At 45.7% G+C, this 12,725-nt stretch overlaps 1 protein-coding gene across 7 annotated transcripts in view; it reads left to right on the top strand.

The window, feature by feature from the left end:
* Positions 1-12,725, top strand: part of cbfa2t3 (CBFA2/RUNX1 partner transcriptional co-repressor 3) — a 71,487-nt gene that overhangs the window by 31,649 nt on the left and 27,113 nt on the right. For 3 of the 7 annotated variants that reach the window (XM_070898358.1, XM_070898354.1, XM_070898355.1), the window contains exons 2-3: positions 431-577; positions 2,856-3,100. In XM_070898358.1, the coding sequence (XP_070754459.1) occupies positions 457-577; positions 2,856-3,100 (366 nt within the window). In that variant the 5' untranslated portion in view covers positions 431-456. Of the gene's footprint in view, positions 1-430; positions 578-708; positions 746-2,855; positions 3,101-12,725 lie in introns of those variants that run through there. The other 4 variants (XM_070898357.1, XM_070898360.1, XM_070898359.1 and 1 more) reach the window with 3 other exon arrangements.

The raw sequence follows: 12,725 nt of genomic DNA, 5'->3' as shown, positions 1-12,725 counted from the left end.
GGAGAAATGTCAGACTTCCCTGCTCCTGTCCATTTTCCCTCTGATTTCTCACTTCCCCAGCAGGTCCTGCGTTCCCAGTGCGGCGTGTGGGTCAGAGTTAGTTGACCAACCGCAGACCCTTGCTTCCCTCGAGTACTACTCCCGCCGGGCCCCTGCGTTGAGAGAATTTACTCTGAAATCGATGGGGGAGAGCGGGTGTGGGCAGGGTCTGTGGGCAATGGTGATGATGGGGCAAAGAGCATTTTCGTCTATTTTAATGTGTTCTTTCTGCAGCACCCCAACTGCTGCCCTGCTCCCTTTTCTTTCCTCCCTCAGGCCCTGTGCTAGTCTGAACCATCTTTCCCTCTCCGACTACCTGTTGGTGTATTGGGTTATTCTATAAATGATTAATGAGAGCAACTTTCAGTGTGCCATGTTCTCGTTCCCACAGGCAGTGCTGGAATAAAGCTCGGAACAATGCCAGACTCACCCGCTGATGTTAAAGCTCAGTCCCGATCGACCCCCCCAGCGATGCCGCCACCACCTCCCACCATCACGCAGGGACCTGCTCGAAATGCTTCCTTCACTCCGGCAACCAGTGAGTAAGACCCATGAGTATGGGATCTGCCCAAAATACAAACGGGGTCCCACGCCAGCATCGTGGGGCTTTATTTGAATCCATCCTTAAATCTATTTCAGCCCATTGAGAGCAGTTTCTGTCATTTTCAGGGATAAACAGGAGGAGCTCCAGAGGGAGAGCTGATGGGTAAAGCTCCCATGTAACTCTATGCTAGGTGTTGCTCGTGGCCTCTGCAACTGAGCGCTCTGACACCCCGCTGCTCTGATGCCCCGCCACTCACCATTGTCTTCCGGTGCGATGAGCAGCCTGGGCCATGTGTGTGAGTGATGCACCTGTCCATTGGGGACCTTCCGACAGCACCAATCCCTCTTGTATGGTATTGTGGTTCCTTCACTCACTCATTCTCTCACTCCCTTTGCAAAAAGTCTCGTCAGACTGGGGAAATGAAATGATTATTGCGCATGCAAAAATGAGAGATTTTGAACTGTTTTTGCGGAACAGTAGCGACACAGCTGCGTAATGTAGAGGGAAGCAGCCCAGGGTCTGACCAATGTCTCTTTCACAGTGCAGGGCACCAATGTTGCAAAGAGTCAGAGATGATGAGCTAAATCACAAAGTATTAGTTTTAAACGCCTGTTGGTTATAGGAAGGACTGAGTGATTCCATAGTTTTGGGTTTTATGAAAGAATGAGATAGAATAGGAAGTGGTGCAATGAGTCTTGAGGAAGGAGAGGATGTAGAATAGAGCACCTGGAGTCATTTTTCCTTTTGCCTTGGGCAGGCTCCAGCATCCCCGCTCCAGCATCCCCGCTCCAGCAAGGGAACACAGTCACACAGCTGTTTTCAGTGGAGCTGTGGGTCTATGGGAGGATATGGTCAGAGAGGTCCAGAGGGATGATTAAGGGTCGTGGTGTGTAAAGGTTCATTTCTGGGATTCCAAAAGGGACTTGTTGGGCTGATGCAGGATGCTGAGGTGCTGATGCAGAAAGTGCTGTACATGGAATCTGGCTGAAGTGCCAGGAATTCCTCCTGTGGCGGACGAACACCCTGCCCACATCTCTGCACTGTTGTAGTCGATAACGTTAAACCAGTCCAACTGCTCGACGTGTACCAAACCCAGGAGCAAGAGCTGGTTTCTCCACAAACAGGACAGTGATATTGAAGTAAAAACAGAATGCTGGAAATGCTCAGCAGATCAGGCAGCATCTGAAGAGAGAGAAACAGAGTTAAAGTTTCAGGTTGATGAGCTTTCAACAGAACTGGAAGAAGTTAAAAGATTTAACACTGACTGCTTAATCAAAAGATGAGGGACTGTTCCTCGAGTTTTGATAGAGTAAATAAGGAGAAACTGTTTCCAGTGGCAGGATGGTCAGTAACCAGAGGACACAGATTTAAGAAGATTGGCAAAAGAACCAGAGGCAACATGAGAATTTGTTTATGTAGTGAGTTGTGATCTGGAACGCGCTAGCTGAAAAGGCGGTGGAAGCAGATTCAATAATAACTTTCAAATGGGAATTGGATAAATACTTCAAGGGAAACATTTCCAGGGCTGTGGGGAAAGAGCAGAGGAATGGGAATAATTGAACAGCTCTTTCAAAAAGCCAGTACAGACATGATGGGCCGGATGGCCTTCTGTGCTGTATGATTTCAGTGATTCTAGAGGGAGGAACAGCAGCATCAGAAGGGAGCGTTGTGACATAGAAAAATTATAGCGAGGAGGGAGGCAGATAATCCCGAGGCATATTTCTCACAGGAAGGGAGGAGTTTACAAGTGATGTTGCTAATTTGAGCTTGGAACATGAGCAGGATTGTAGTAGGAAGGCACCTGTTCAGTGTGAAAGTTCTTGCGGTGATGCCATTTTTAGCAACGCTTTAATTCACTGCTGAAATGGTGCAGGCTTACACAGCAGCAGTGGGAGAGAGGAGGTTTTAATGGGAATGATGTTTACAGAGCCAATTCCATCCCTGGGAGTGTTCGTATTTGCAGGCGTTCTCTTGAGGGGTTGATTGGCCTACTCCTGTTCCTATTGTTCCTCGCGTATAACAGCCATTCACAGCAATGATGCTGCTTGATGACATCATCGGCGTAGCAATCGTTAGCGTGGCGGGGCCTCGCCGTTAACGGGGCCCGCGGGGGCGTTGTCGTTAGCGGGGCGTCATTATCTGAGCGGGGCGTGGTGTCACCGCTAGCGGGGCGTGGCATCACCAGTATTGGGGTGAATAGATGGGGCACCATCAGGCAGTGCCAGCCTCACCGTGGACTGGCACTAAGCCCACCTCTTTCTGTTTCTCTTAGCAGTGATGAATGGGAACAGTCACTCGCCGACTGCAATCAGTGGAGCTACATCCACCCCCAACGGGTTCAGCAACGGTCCCGCCACCTCGACCACCGCCTCTCTCACCAATCAGCAGCTGCCGCCCGCCTGTGGAGCCAGACAGCTCTGCAAACTGAAACGCTTCCTGACTACACTGCAGCAGTTTGCCAACGATATCTCTCCGGAAATCGGTGAGCGTGTCAGGACCTTGGTGCTGGGGCTCGTGGTAAGTAATTCCCCGATCTTAATTGATTGATCATCTGCAGATATTTAGCTAATAAGTGGGCTCTTCCTTAAATCTCCGAGGCCAGCAGTGACACAGACCCAGTGCAGGAGTCCATTCAAGTAGGGGGAGTGAAAGGGAATGTAGTTGTGGTAGGGGACAGTATAGTCAGAGGGTTAGGTACTGTTCTCTGCAGCAGTGACCGGGAGTTCTGAAGGTTGTGTTGTTTGCTTGGTGCCAGGATTTAGGATCTCTCCTCGTGGCTGGAGAAGAACTTGGAGTGGGAAGGGGAGGATCCAGTTGTCGTGGTGCACGTAGGAACCAACGACATAAGTAGAACTAGGAATGAGGTTCTGCTGAAAGAGTTTTAGGAGGTGGGGTCCAAATTAAAAAGCAGAACCTCAAAAGTAATAATCTCTGGATTGTTACGTTAGCCACGCACCAATTGGTATAGGGATAAGCAGATTAGAAAGTTAAATGCGTGGCTCAAAGAGTGGTGTGGGAGGCAGGGGTTTTGCTTCATGGGGCAATGGCACTAGTGCTGGAGAAAGAGGGAGCTGTTCCGTTGGGATGGGCTCCACTTGAACAGTGCTGGAACCAGTGTCATAGCGAATCGAGTAACTGGGGCAGTCGACAGGGTTTAAACTAATGAAGGGGGAGGTGGGAGGATTCAGGAAAGAGTAAATGTAAAAACGAGACGACAAGTGTCAAGGCTTTGGAGCAGAGCAGAGTTTTGGGTAAAATTACACAGTATGTCAGGAAGGGACAGAGAGAGTAACAAAGGTAATCGGGTATCACTGACGAAGGTGAAAAATTTTAAAAAGTCAACACTAAAGGCACTATATCTGAGTGAAGCACTCAGGACATTCACAAGCATTGATCTAATAGCCATTTTGGAGACGTGGTTGCAAAGTGATCAAGGTTGGGAACTAAATATTCCAGGATACTTAACTTTTAGAAGAGATAGACAAAATGGAAAAGGAGGAGGGGTAGCCCTGATAAGAAAGGATGGGATAAAGACAGCAGAGAGAAAGGATCTTAGCTTGGAAAATCAAGTATTAGAATCAGTTTGGGTGGAGCTAAGGAACAGCAAGGGGCAGAAAACATTGGTGGGAGTTGTTTATAGGCCCCCAAACAGTACTGGTAATGTAGGGCACAGTATACATCAGGAAATTCAAAGTGCATGTAACATGGGTAATACAGTAATCATCGGGGACTTTAATCTACATATAGACTGGGAAAACCAAATTTTCAGCAGTAGTGTGAAGGACGAATGGAATGTATACAAGATGGTTTTCTAAGTCAGTATGTTGAGGAACCAACTAGGGAACAGGCTATTTTAGATCTAGTATTGTGCAATGAGAGGGTTAATTAATAACCTTGGAGTTAAGGGGCTGCAGTACAGAGGGACTTGGGGGTTCTTGTACATGAAACACAAAAAGTTAGTGTGCAGGTACAGCAAGTAATCAGGAAGGCAAATGGATGTTGGCCTTTATTGCAAGGGGGATGGAGTATAAAAGCAGAGAAGTCCTGCTACAACTGTACAGGGTATTTGCAATGCCACACCTGGAGTACTGCGTACAGTTTTGGTCTCCGTATTTAAGGAAGGATATACTTGCATTGAAGGCTGTTCCGAGAAGGTTCACTAGGTTGATTCTGGAGATGATGGGATTGACTTATGAAGATAGGTTGAGTAGGTTGGGCCTATACTCATTGGAGTTCAGAAGGACCGAAGGTGATCTTATTGAAACATATAAGATAATGAGGGGACTCAACAAGGTGGATGCAGAGAGGATATTTCCACTCATGGGGGAAACTAAAACTAGGGGACATAGTCTCAGAATAAGGGGCTGTCCATTTAAAACTGAGATGAGGAGAAATTTCTTCTGGGTTGTAAATCTGTGGAATTCTCAGCCCCAGAGAGCTGTGGAGGCTGGGACTTTGAATATATTTAGGGTGCAGATACAGATTTTTGAGCAATAAGAGAATAAAGGGTTATGGGGAGCGGGCAGGGAAGTGGAGCTGAGTCCGTGATCAGATCAGCCATGATCTTATTGAATGGCTCGAGGGGCCAAATGGCCTACTTCTGCTCCTATGTTCTTGAGGGAAGTGACCATAATATGATAGAATTTTACATTGAGTTTGAAATTGATTTCGTTAAATTCGAAACTAGGATCTTAAATCTAAACAAAACAAACTACATCGGTATGAGGGGCAAGTTGGCTACGGTCGAATGGAAAATTACATTAAAAGGTATGATGGTAGATAAGCAATGGCCAGTATTTAAAAAAAAAATTAATACATAATTTACAGCAAACATGCATTCCTTTTAAGGCACAAAAACCCCACAGGAAAAGTGATCCAACCGTGGCTAACAGGGGAAGTTAAAGATAGTATTCGATCAAAGGAAGAGGCTTATAATGTTGCCAAAAAGAGCAGTAAGCCTGAGGATTGGGAGGATTTTAGAATTCAGCAAAGGAGGACCAAGAAATTGATGAAGAAAGGTAAAATAGAATGAGAGTAAACTAGCGAGAGACATGAAAACTAGTCTGTAAAAGCTTCTCTAGGTATGTAAAAAAGAGAAGATTAGCGCTGAGACAGGAGAAATTATGGGGTATAATGAAATGGCAAAGAAATTAAAACTTTGTGTCTGTCTTCACGGAAGAAGACACACAAAACCACCTGGAAATAGTGGAGAACGAAGGGTCTAGAGAGAATGAGGAACGGAAAGAAATTAGTATTCGTAAAAAAATATTACTGGAGAAATGAATGGGACTGAAAGCTGATAAATTCCCCTGAATCTGATGACCCATATCCTAGGGTTTTGAAAGAGGTGGCTATCAAGATAGTGGATGCATTGGTTGTCATCTTCTAAAATTCCATAGATTCTAGAACAGTTCCCGCAGATTGGAAGGTAGCTAATGTAACCCTGTTATTTAAGAAAGGAGGGAGAGAAAACGGAGAACCACAGACCAGTTAGCCTGACATCAGTTGTAGGGAGAGTGCTAGAATTTATTATTAAGGATGTGGTAACAGGGCACTTAGAAAATAATAATAGGATTGGGCATAGTCTATGCAGATTTATGAAAGGGAAATCATGTTTGACAAATCAGTTATAGAGTTTTTTGAGGTTGTAACTAGTAGAATAGATAAGGGGGGGGTGGAAACCAGTGGATGTGGTGTATTTGGATTTTCAGAAAGCATTCGATAAAGTACCACTCGAGGTTGTTAAACAAAATTAGGGCTCTAGGAAATGGAGCTAATATTCTAGCATGGATTGAGGATTAGTTAACTGACAGAAAACAGAGAGTAGGAATAAAAGCTTCATTTTCAGATTAACAGGCTATAAATGGTGGGGTGCCGCCAGGATCGGTGCTTGAGCCCCAGCTTTTCACAATCTATATCAATGATTTGGATGAGGAGACCAAGTGTAATATATCCAAGTTTGCTGATGATACAAAGCTAGGTGGGAATGTAAGTTTTGAGGAGGATGCAAAGAGACTTCAAGGGGATATAGACAGGCTAAGTGAGTGGGCAAGAACATGGCAAATGGAATATAATGTGAGAAATGTGAAGTTAGTAGGAAAAATAGAAAAGCAGAGTATTTTAAATGGTGAGGGATTGGGAAATGTTGGTGTTCAGAGGGACCTGGGTGTCCTTGTGCAAGAATCACAAAGTTAACATGCAGGTACAGCAAACAATTAAGAAAACTGGACTTTATTACAAGAGGATTTGAGTATAAGAGTAAAGATGTCTTACTGCAATTATATAGAAACATAGAAATCTATTGCACAGAGGGAGGCCATTTCGGCCCAGTGTGTCCGCGCCGGCCGACAAAGAGCCACATGGCCCTCGGTCAGCAGCGCTGAAAGTTACATATAAACCAATGAACAAAGGAAGAAATCTAAAGAGCATCTGGCCCAACCAGTCCGCCCCACACAACAGCGACACCCCCTGCACCGAAACATTCTACACACCACCCCAATCGGAACCATGTGATCTCCTGGGAGAGGCAAAAAGCAGATAAAAACCCAGGCCAATTGAGGGGGGAAAAAAATCTGGGAAAATTCCTCTCCGACCCATCCAGGCAATCGAAACTAGTCCAGGGAATCAACTTAGCCGTATTCGATTCCTTACGGTACTTACGATCGTATTTGCGCCAGCCAACAAAAGGTTATCCTTTCTAATCCCATTTACCAGCTCTAGGTCCGTAACCCTGCAAGTTACGGCACTTCAAGTGTCCATCCAATCACCTTTTAAATGTGGAGGGTTTCTGCATCCACCACCTTTCCAGGCAGCGAGTTCCAGACCCCCACAACCCTTTGCGTGAAGAAGCCTCCCCTCAAATTCCCTCTGAACCTTCCACCAACCACTTTAAACCTATGCCCCTTTGTAATTGACCCCTCCACCAAGGGAAATCGATCCTTGCTATCCACTATATCCAAGCCCCTCAAAATTTTGTACACCTCAATGAGGTGTCCTCTCAACCTCCTCTGTTCCAATGAGTAACAAACCCAGCCTATCCAATCTGTCCTCATAGTTAAGATTCTCCATTCCAGGCAGCATCCTAGTAAATCTCCTTTGCATCCTCTCTAGCGCAATCACGTCCTTCCTATAGTACGGCGACCAGAACTGCATGCAGTACTCCAGCCGTGGCCAAACCAAAGTATTATACAATTTAAGAATAACCTCCCTGCTCTTGTATTCTATGCCTTGGCCAATAAAGGCAAGCATTCCGTATGCCTTCCTAACCACCTTATCCACCTGACCTACTTTCATTGATCTGTGGACAAGCACTCCAAGGTCCCTTTGTTCATCTACACTATTAAGTGGCCTACCGCTTAATGTGTATACCCTTTCCTTATTAGCCCTCCCTGGTGAGACTGCACCTGGAGTATTGTGTACAGTTTTGGTCTCCTTACCTAAGGAAGAATATACTTGCCATAGAGGGAGTGCAACGAAGGTTCACCGGACTGATTCCTGGGATTGGGGAGGGGGGATTGTCCAATGAGGAGAGATTGAGTAGACTAAACCTGTATTCTCTAAAGTTTAGAAGAATGAGGTAATCTCATTGAAATATACAAAATTCTTGCAGGATTTGACAGGGTAGATGCAGGGAGGATGTTGCCCCAGCTGTGGAGTCTAGAACCAGGGGTCACAGTCTCAGAATAAGGGGTCAGCCATTTAGGACTGAGATAGGAGAAACAGGGGCGGTGAATCTTTGGAATTCTCTGCCCCAGAGGGCTGTGGAGGCTCAGTCTTTGAATATGTTCAAGACAGAGATCGATAGATTTTTGGATATTAAGGGAATCAAAGGATACAGGAATAGAGCAGGAAAGTGGAGTTGAGGTAGACGATGAGCCATGACCGGAACTAATGTCCTCGGGGGAGTTTTTGCTGGTGCTGTTGGGGAGGAGTTAAACTAATATGGCAGGGGGATGGGAACCAATGCAGGGAGACAGAGGGAAACAAAATGGAGACACAAGCAAAAGACAAAGGAGATGAGTAAAAGTGGAGGACAGAGAAACCCAAGGCAAAAAACAAAAAGGGCCACTGTACAGCAAAATTCTAAAGGGTCAAAGTGTAATAAAAAGGCAAGCCTGAAAGCTCGGTGCCTCAATGCGAGGAGTATTCGGAATCCAGGAGAGGGCTCTGAGCTAGTTAGAGTGGGTGAAAGCTCAGATGAACAGGACCCCAAGAAAGAATGCAAAAGGCTGGAGGCAACAGAGCAGAGTAGCACTGGGGTAAGTGTAAACCACAAGGTGATAGGAAGGGACAATATGTATGAATATAAAAGGGGCTGCAGGAGGGGTCAAAACTAAAAATCATGGTTTAAAAACTAGTATTAAAACATTCTACCTAAACACACGCAGCATTCGAAATAAAGTAAATGAGTTGACGGCAGAAATCATTACAAATGGGTATGATTTGGTGGCCATTACAGAAACGTGGTTGCAGGGTAGCCAAGACTGGGAATTAAACATTACAGGGGTATCTGACAATTCGGAAAGGTAGACAAGAAGGGAAAGGTGGGGTAGCTCTGTAAATAAAGGAAGACATCAGGGCAGTTGTGAGAGACGATATTAGCTCTAATGAACAAAATGTTGAATCATTGTGGGTGGAGATTAGAGATAGTAAGGGGAAAAAGTCACTGTTGGGCGTAGTTTATAGGCCCCCAAATAATAACTTCGCGGTGGGGCGGACAATAATCAAGGGAATAATGGAGGCATGTGAAAAAGGAACGGCAGTAATCACGGGGGATTTTAACCTACATATCGATTGGTCAAATCAAATCGCACGGGGTAGCCTTGAGGAGGAATTCATAGAATGCATACGGGATTGTTTCTTAGAACAGTATGTTACAGAACCTACAAGGGAGCAAGCTGTCTTAGATCTGGTCCTGTGTAATGAGACAGGAAAAATAAACGATTTCCTAGTAAAAGATCCCCTCGGAATGAGTGATCACAGTATGGTTGAATTTGTAATACAGATTGAGTAATGTCTCAAACGAGCATACTATGCTTAAATAAAGGGGACTACAGTAGGATGAGGGCAGAGTTGGCTAAAGTAGACTGGGAACACAGACTAAACAGTGGCACAATTGAGGAACAGTGGAGGACTTTTAAGGAGCTCTTTCATAGTGCTCAACAAAAATATATTCCAGTGAAAAAGAAGGGCGATAAGAGAAGGGATAACCAGCCGTGGATAACCAAGGAAATAAAGGAGAGTATCAAATTAAAAACCAATGCGTGTAAGATGGCCAAGGTTAGTGGAAAACTAGAAGATTGGGAAAATTTTAAACGACAGCAAAGAATAACTAAGAAAGCAATAAAGAAAGGAAAGATAGATTACGAAAGTAAACTTGCGCAAAACATAAAAACAGATAGTTAAAAGCTTTTACTGATATATAAAACCTAAAAGAGTGACTAAAGTAAATGTTGGTCAGAAGATGAGAAGGGGGATTTAATAATGGGAAATGTGGAAATGGCTGAGACCTTAAACAATTATTTTGCTTCGGTCTTCACAGTGGAAGAAACAAAAACCACGCCAAAAATTGCTGGTCACGGGAATTGGGAAAGGAAGGACCTTGAGATCATCACTATCACTAGGGGGGTAGTGCTGGACAGGCTAATGGGACTCAAAGTGGATAAGTCCCCTGGTCCTGATGAAATGCATCCCAGGGTATTAAAAGAGATGGTGGAATTAATAGCAGATGCATTCATTATAATCTACCAAAATTCTCTGGACTCTGGGGAGGTACCAGCGTATTGGAAAGCAGCTAATGTAATGCCCCTGTTTTTTTTTAAAAAAAGGGGGCAGACAAAAGGCAGGTAACTATAGGCCGGTTAGTTTAACATCTGTAGTGGGGAAAATGCTTGAAGCTATCATTAAGGAAGAAATAGCGGGACATCTAGATCGGAATAGTGCAAACAAGTAGACGCAACATGGATTCAAGAAGGGGAAATCATGTTTAACTAATTTACTGGAATTCTTTGAGGATATAACGAACATGGTGGATAGAGGTGTACCGATGGATGTGGTGTATTTAGATTTCCAAAAGGCATTCGATAAGGTGCCACACAAAAGGTTACTGCAGAAGATAAAGATACGCGGAGTCAGAGATTAGCATGGATCGAGAATTGGCTGGCTAACAGAAAGCAGAGTCAGGATAAATGGGTCCTTTTCGGGTTGGAAATCGGTGGTTAGTGGTGTGCCACAGGGATCGGTGCTGGGACCACAACTGTTTACAATATACATAGATGACCTGGAAGAGGGGACAGAGTGTAGTGTAACAAAATTTGCAGATGACACAAAGATTAGTGGGAAAGCGGGTTGTGTAGAGGACACAGAGGCTGCAAAGAGATTTAGATAGGTTAAGCGAATGGGCTAAGGTTTGGCAGATGGAATACACTGTCGGAAAATGTGAGGTCATCCACCTTGGGGGAAAAAAAACAGTAAAAGGGAATATTATTTGAATGGGGAGAAATTACAACATGCTGCGGTGCAGAGGGACCTGGGGGTCCTTGTGCATGAAACTCTTTGAGTCTACCTGCAAAACATAAGACATTAAACCGTGCCACCTGACCTGGGTGACACACCAGACATTTACAAGGCCCTTTTTTTTCCTTTTTTTGGTTTTTCTTTGTGCTTTTCTTTTTTTTTTTTGTTTTTTTTTTGGGCACTAAAATCACAATTTTCCCAGTGCCCCCTATAAAAGGGAAGGGGACACTAAAAGCACCGGCAATTAAAACAAATTAAACTTTAAAACGTAAAATCAAATTAAAATTTGGTTGCCGGGCGTGATGATGCACTCCAGTCCCTCCGGTGCCCACCTCTCGCGGAAGGCCGCGAGCGTACCGGTGGACACCGCATGCTCCATCTCCAAGGACACCCTGGACCGGATGTAAGAGCGGAAGAGAGGCAGGCAGTCAGGTTGATCGACCCCCTCGACCGCCCGCTGCCTGGACCGGCTGATGGCACCCTTGGCCGTGCCCAGGAGCAGTCCTACGAGGAGGCCTTCGGACCTACCCGCTCCCCTCCGCACAGGGTGCCCAAAGATCAGGAGAGTGGGACTGAAGTGCAGCCAGAATTTCAGGAGCAGCCCCTTCAAATAATGGAACAGGGGCTGCAACCTCGTGCACTCAATAAAAACATGGAACACGGACTCCTCCAGACCGCAGAAATTGCAGGCGGCCTGGGAGTCCGTGAACCGGCTTAAAAATTTGTTGCAAGGCACTGCTCCGTGCACCACCCTCCAGGCCAAGTCCCCGACGAATAGTGGGAGGACCCCTGCGTAGAGTGCCCTCCATCGGGGACCCCCGCCTCCTCCGGACGGCAAGATGGTACGCCATGGCGTGTCCGGACGGCAGGCGAGGATGGCAAAGTTGAGAGTGTGCAGGAGCAGCCCGTACAAGAAACCCCTCCACGCGGAACTGAAAGGCACTGAGGGAATTTCCCCGAGGTGGCTCAAGTTGAGGCGCGCCGGCCCCCGAGGGAGGTTCCGGGGTTTGGCGCCGATGAGGAATTCCGTCCGTCCCAAAAAGTTAGTTTGCAGGTGCAGCAGGTAATCAGGAAGGCGAATGGAATGTTGACCTTCATTGCGAGAGGGATGGAGTACAAAAGCAGGGAGGTCTTGCTGCAACTGTATAGGGTATTGGTGAGGCCGCACCTGGAATACTGTGTGCAGTTTTGGTCACCTTATTTAAGGAAGGATATACTAGCTTTGGAGGGGGTATAGAGACGATTCACTAGGCTGATACCGGAGATGAGGGCGTTACCTTATGATAGATTGAGTAGACTGGGTCTTTACTCGTTGGAGTTCAGAAGGATGAGGGGTGATCTTATAGAAACATTTAAAATAATGAAAGGGATAGACAAGATAGAGGCAGAGAGGTTGTTTCCACTGGTCGGGGAGTCTAGAACTAGGGGGCACAGCCTCAAAATACGGGGGAGCCAATTTAAAACCAAGTTGAGAAGGAATTTTTTCTCCCAGAGGGTTGTGAATCTGTGGAATTCTCTGCCCAAGGAAGCAGTTGAGGCTAGCTCATTGGATGTATTCAAATCACAGATAGATAGATTTTTAAGCAATAAGGGAATTAAGGGTTATGGGGAGCGGGCGGGTAAGTGG

The sequence above is a fragment of the Pristiophorus japonicus genome, chromosome 13, assembly GCF_044704955.1.
Source record: "Pristiophorus japonicus isolate sPriJap1 chromosome 13, sPriJap1.hap1, whole genome shotgun sequence".
NCBI classification, from domain to species: Eukaryota; Metazoa; Chordata; class Chondrichthyes; family Pristiophoridae; genus Pristiophorus; species Pristiophorus japonicus.
The sequence above is the reverse complement of the archived record's forward strand: the minus strand, read 5'-3'. Positions and strand labels throughout refer to the sequence as shown.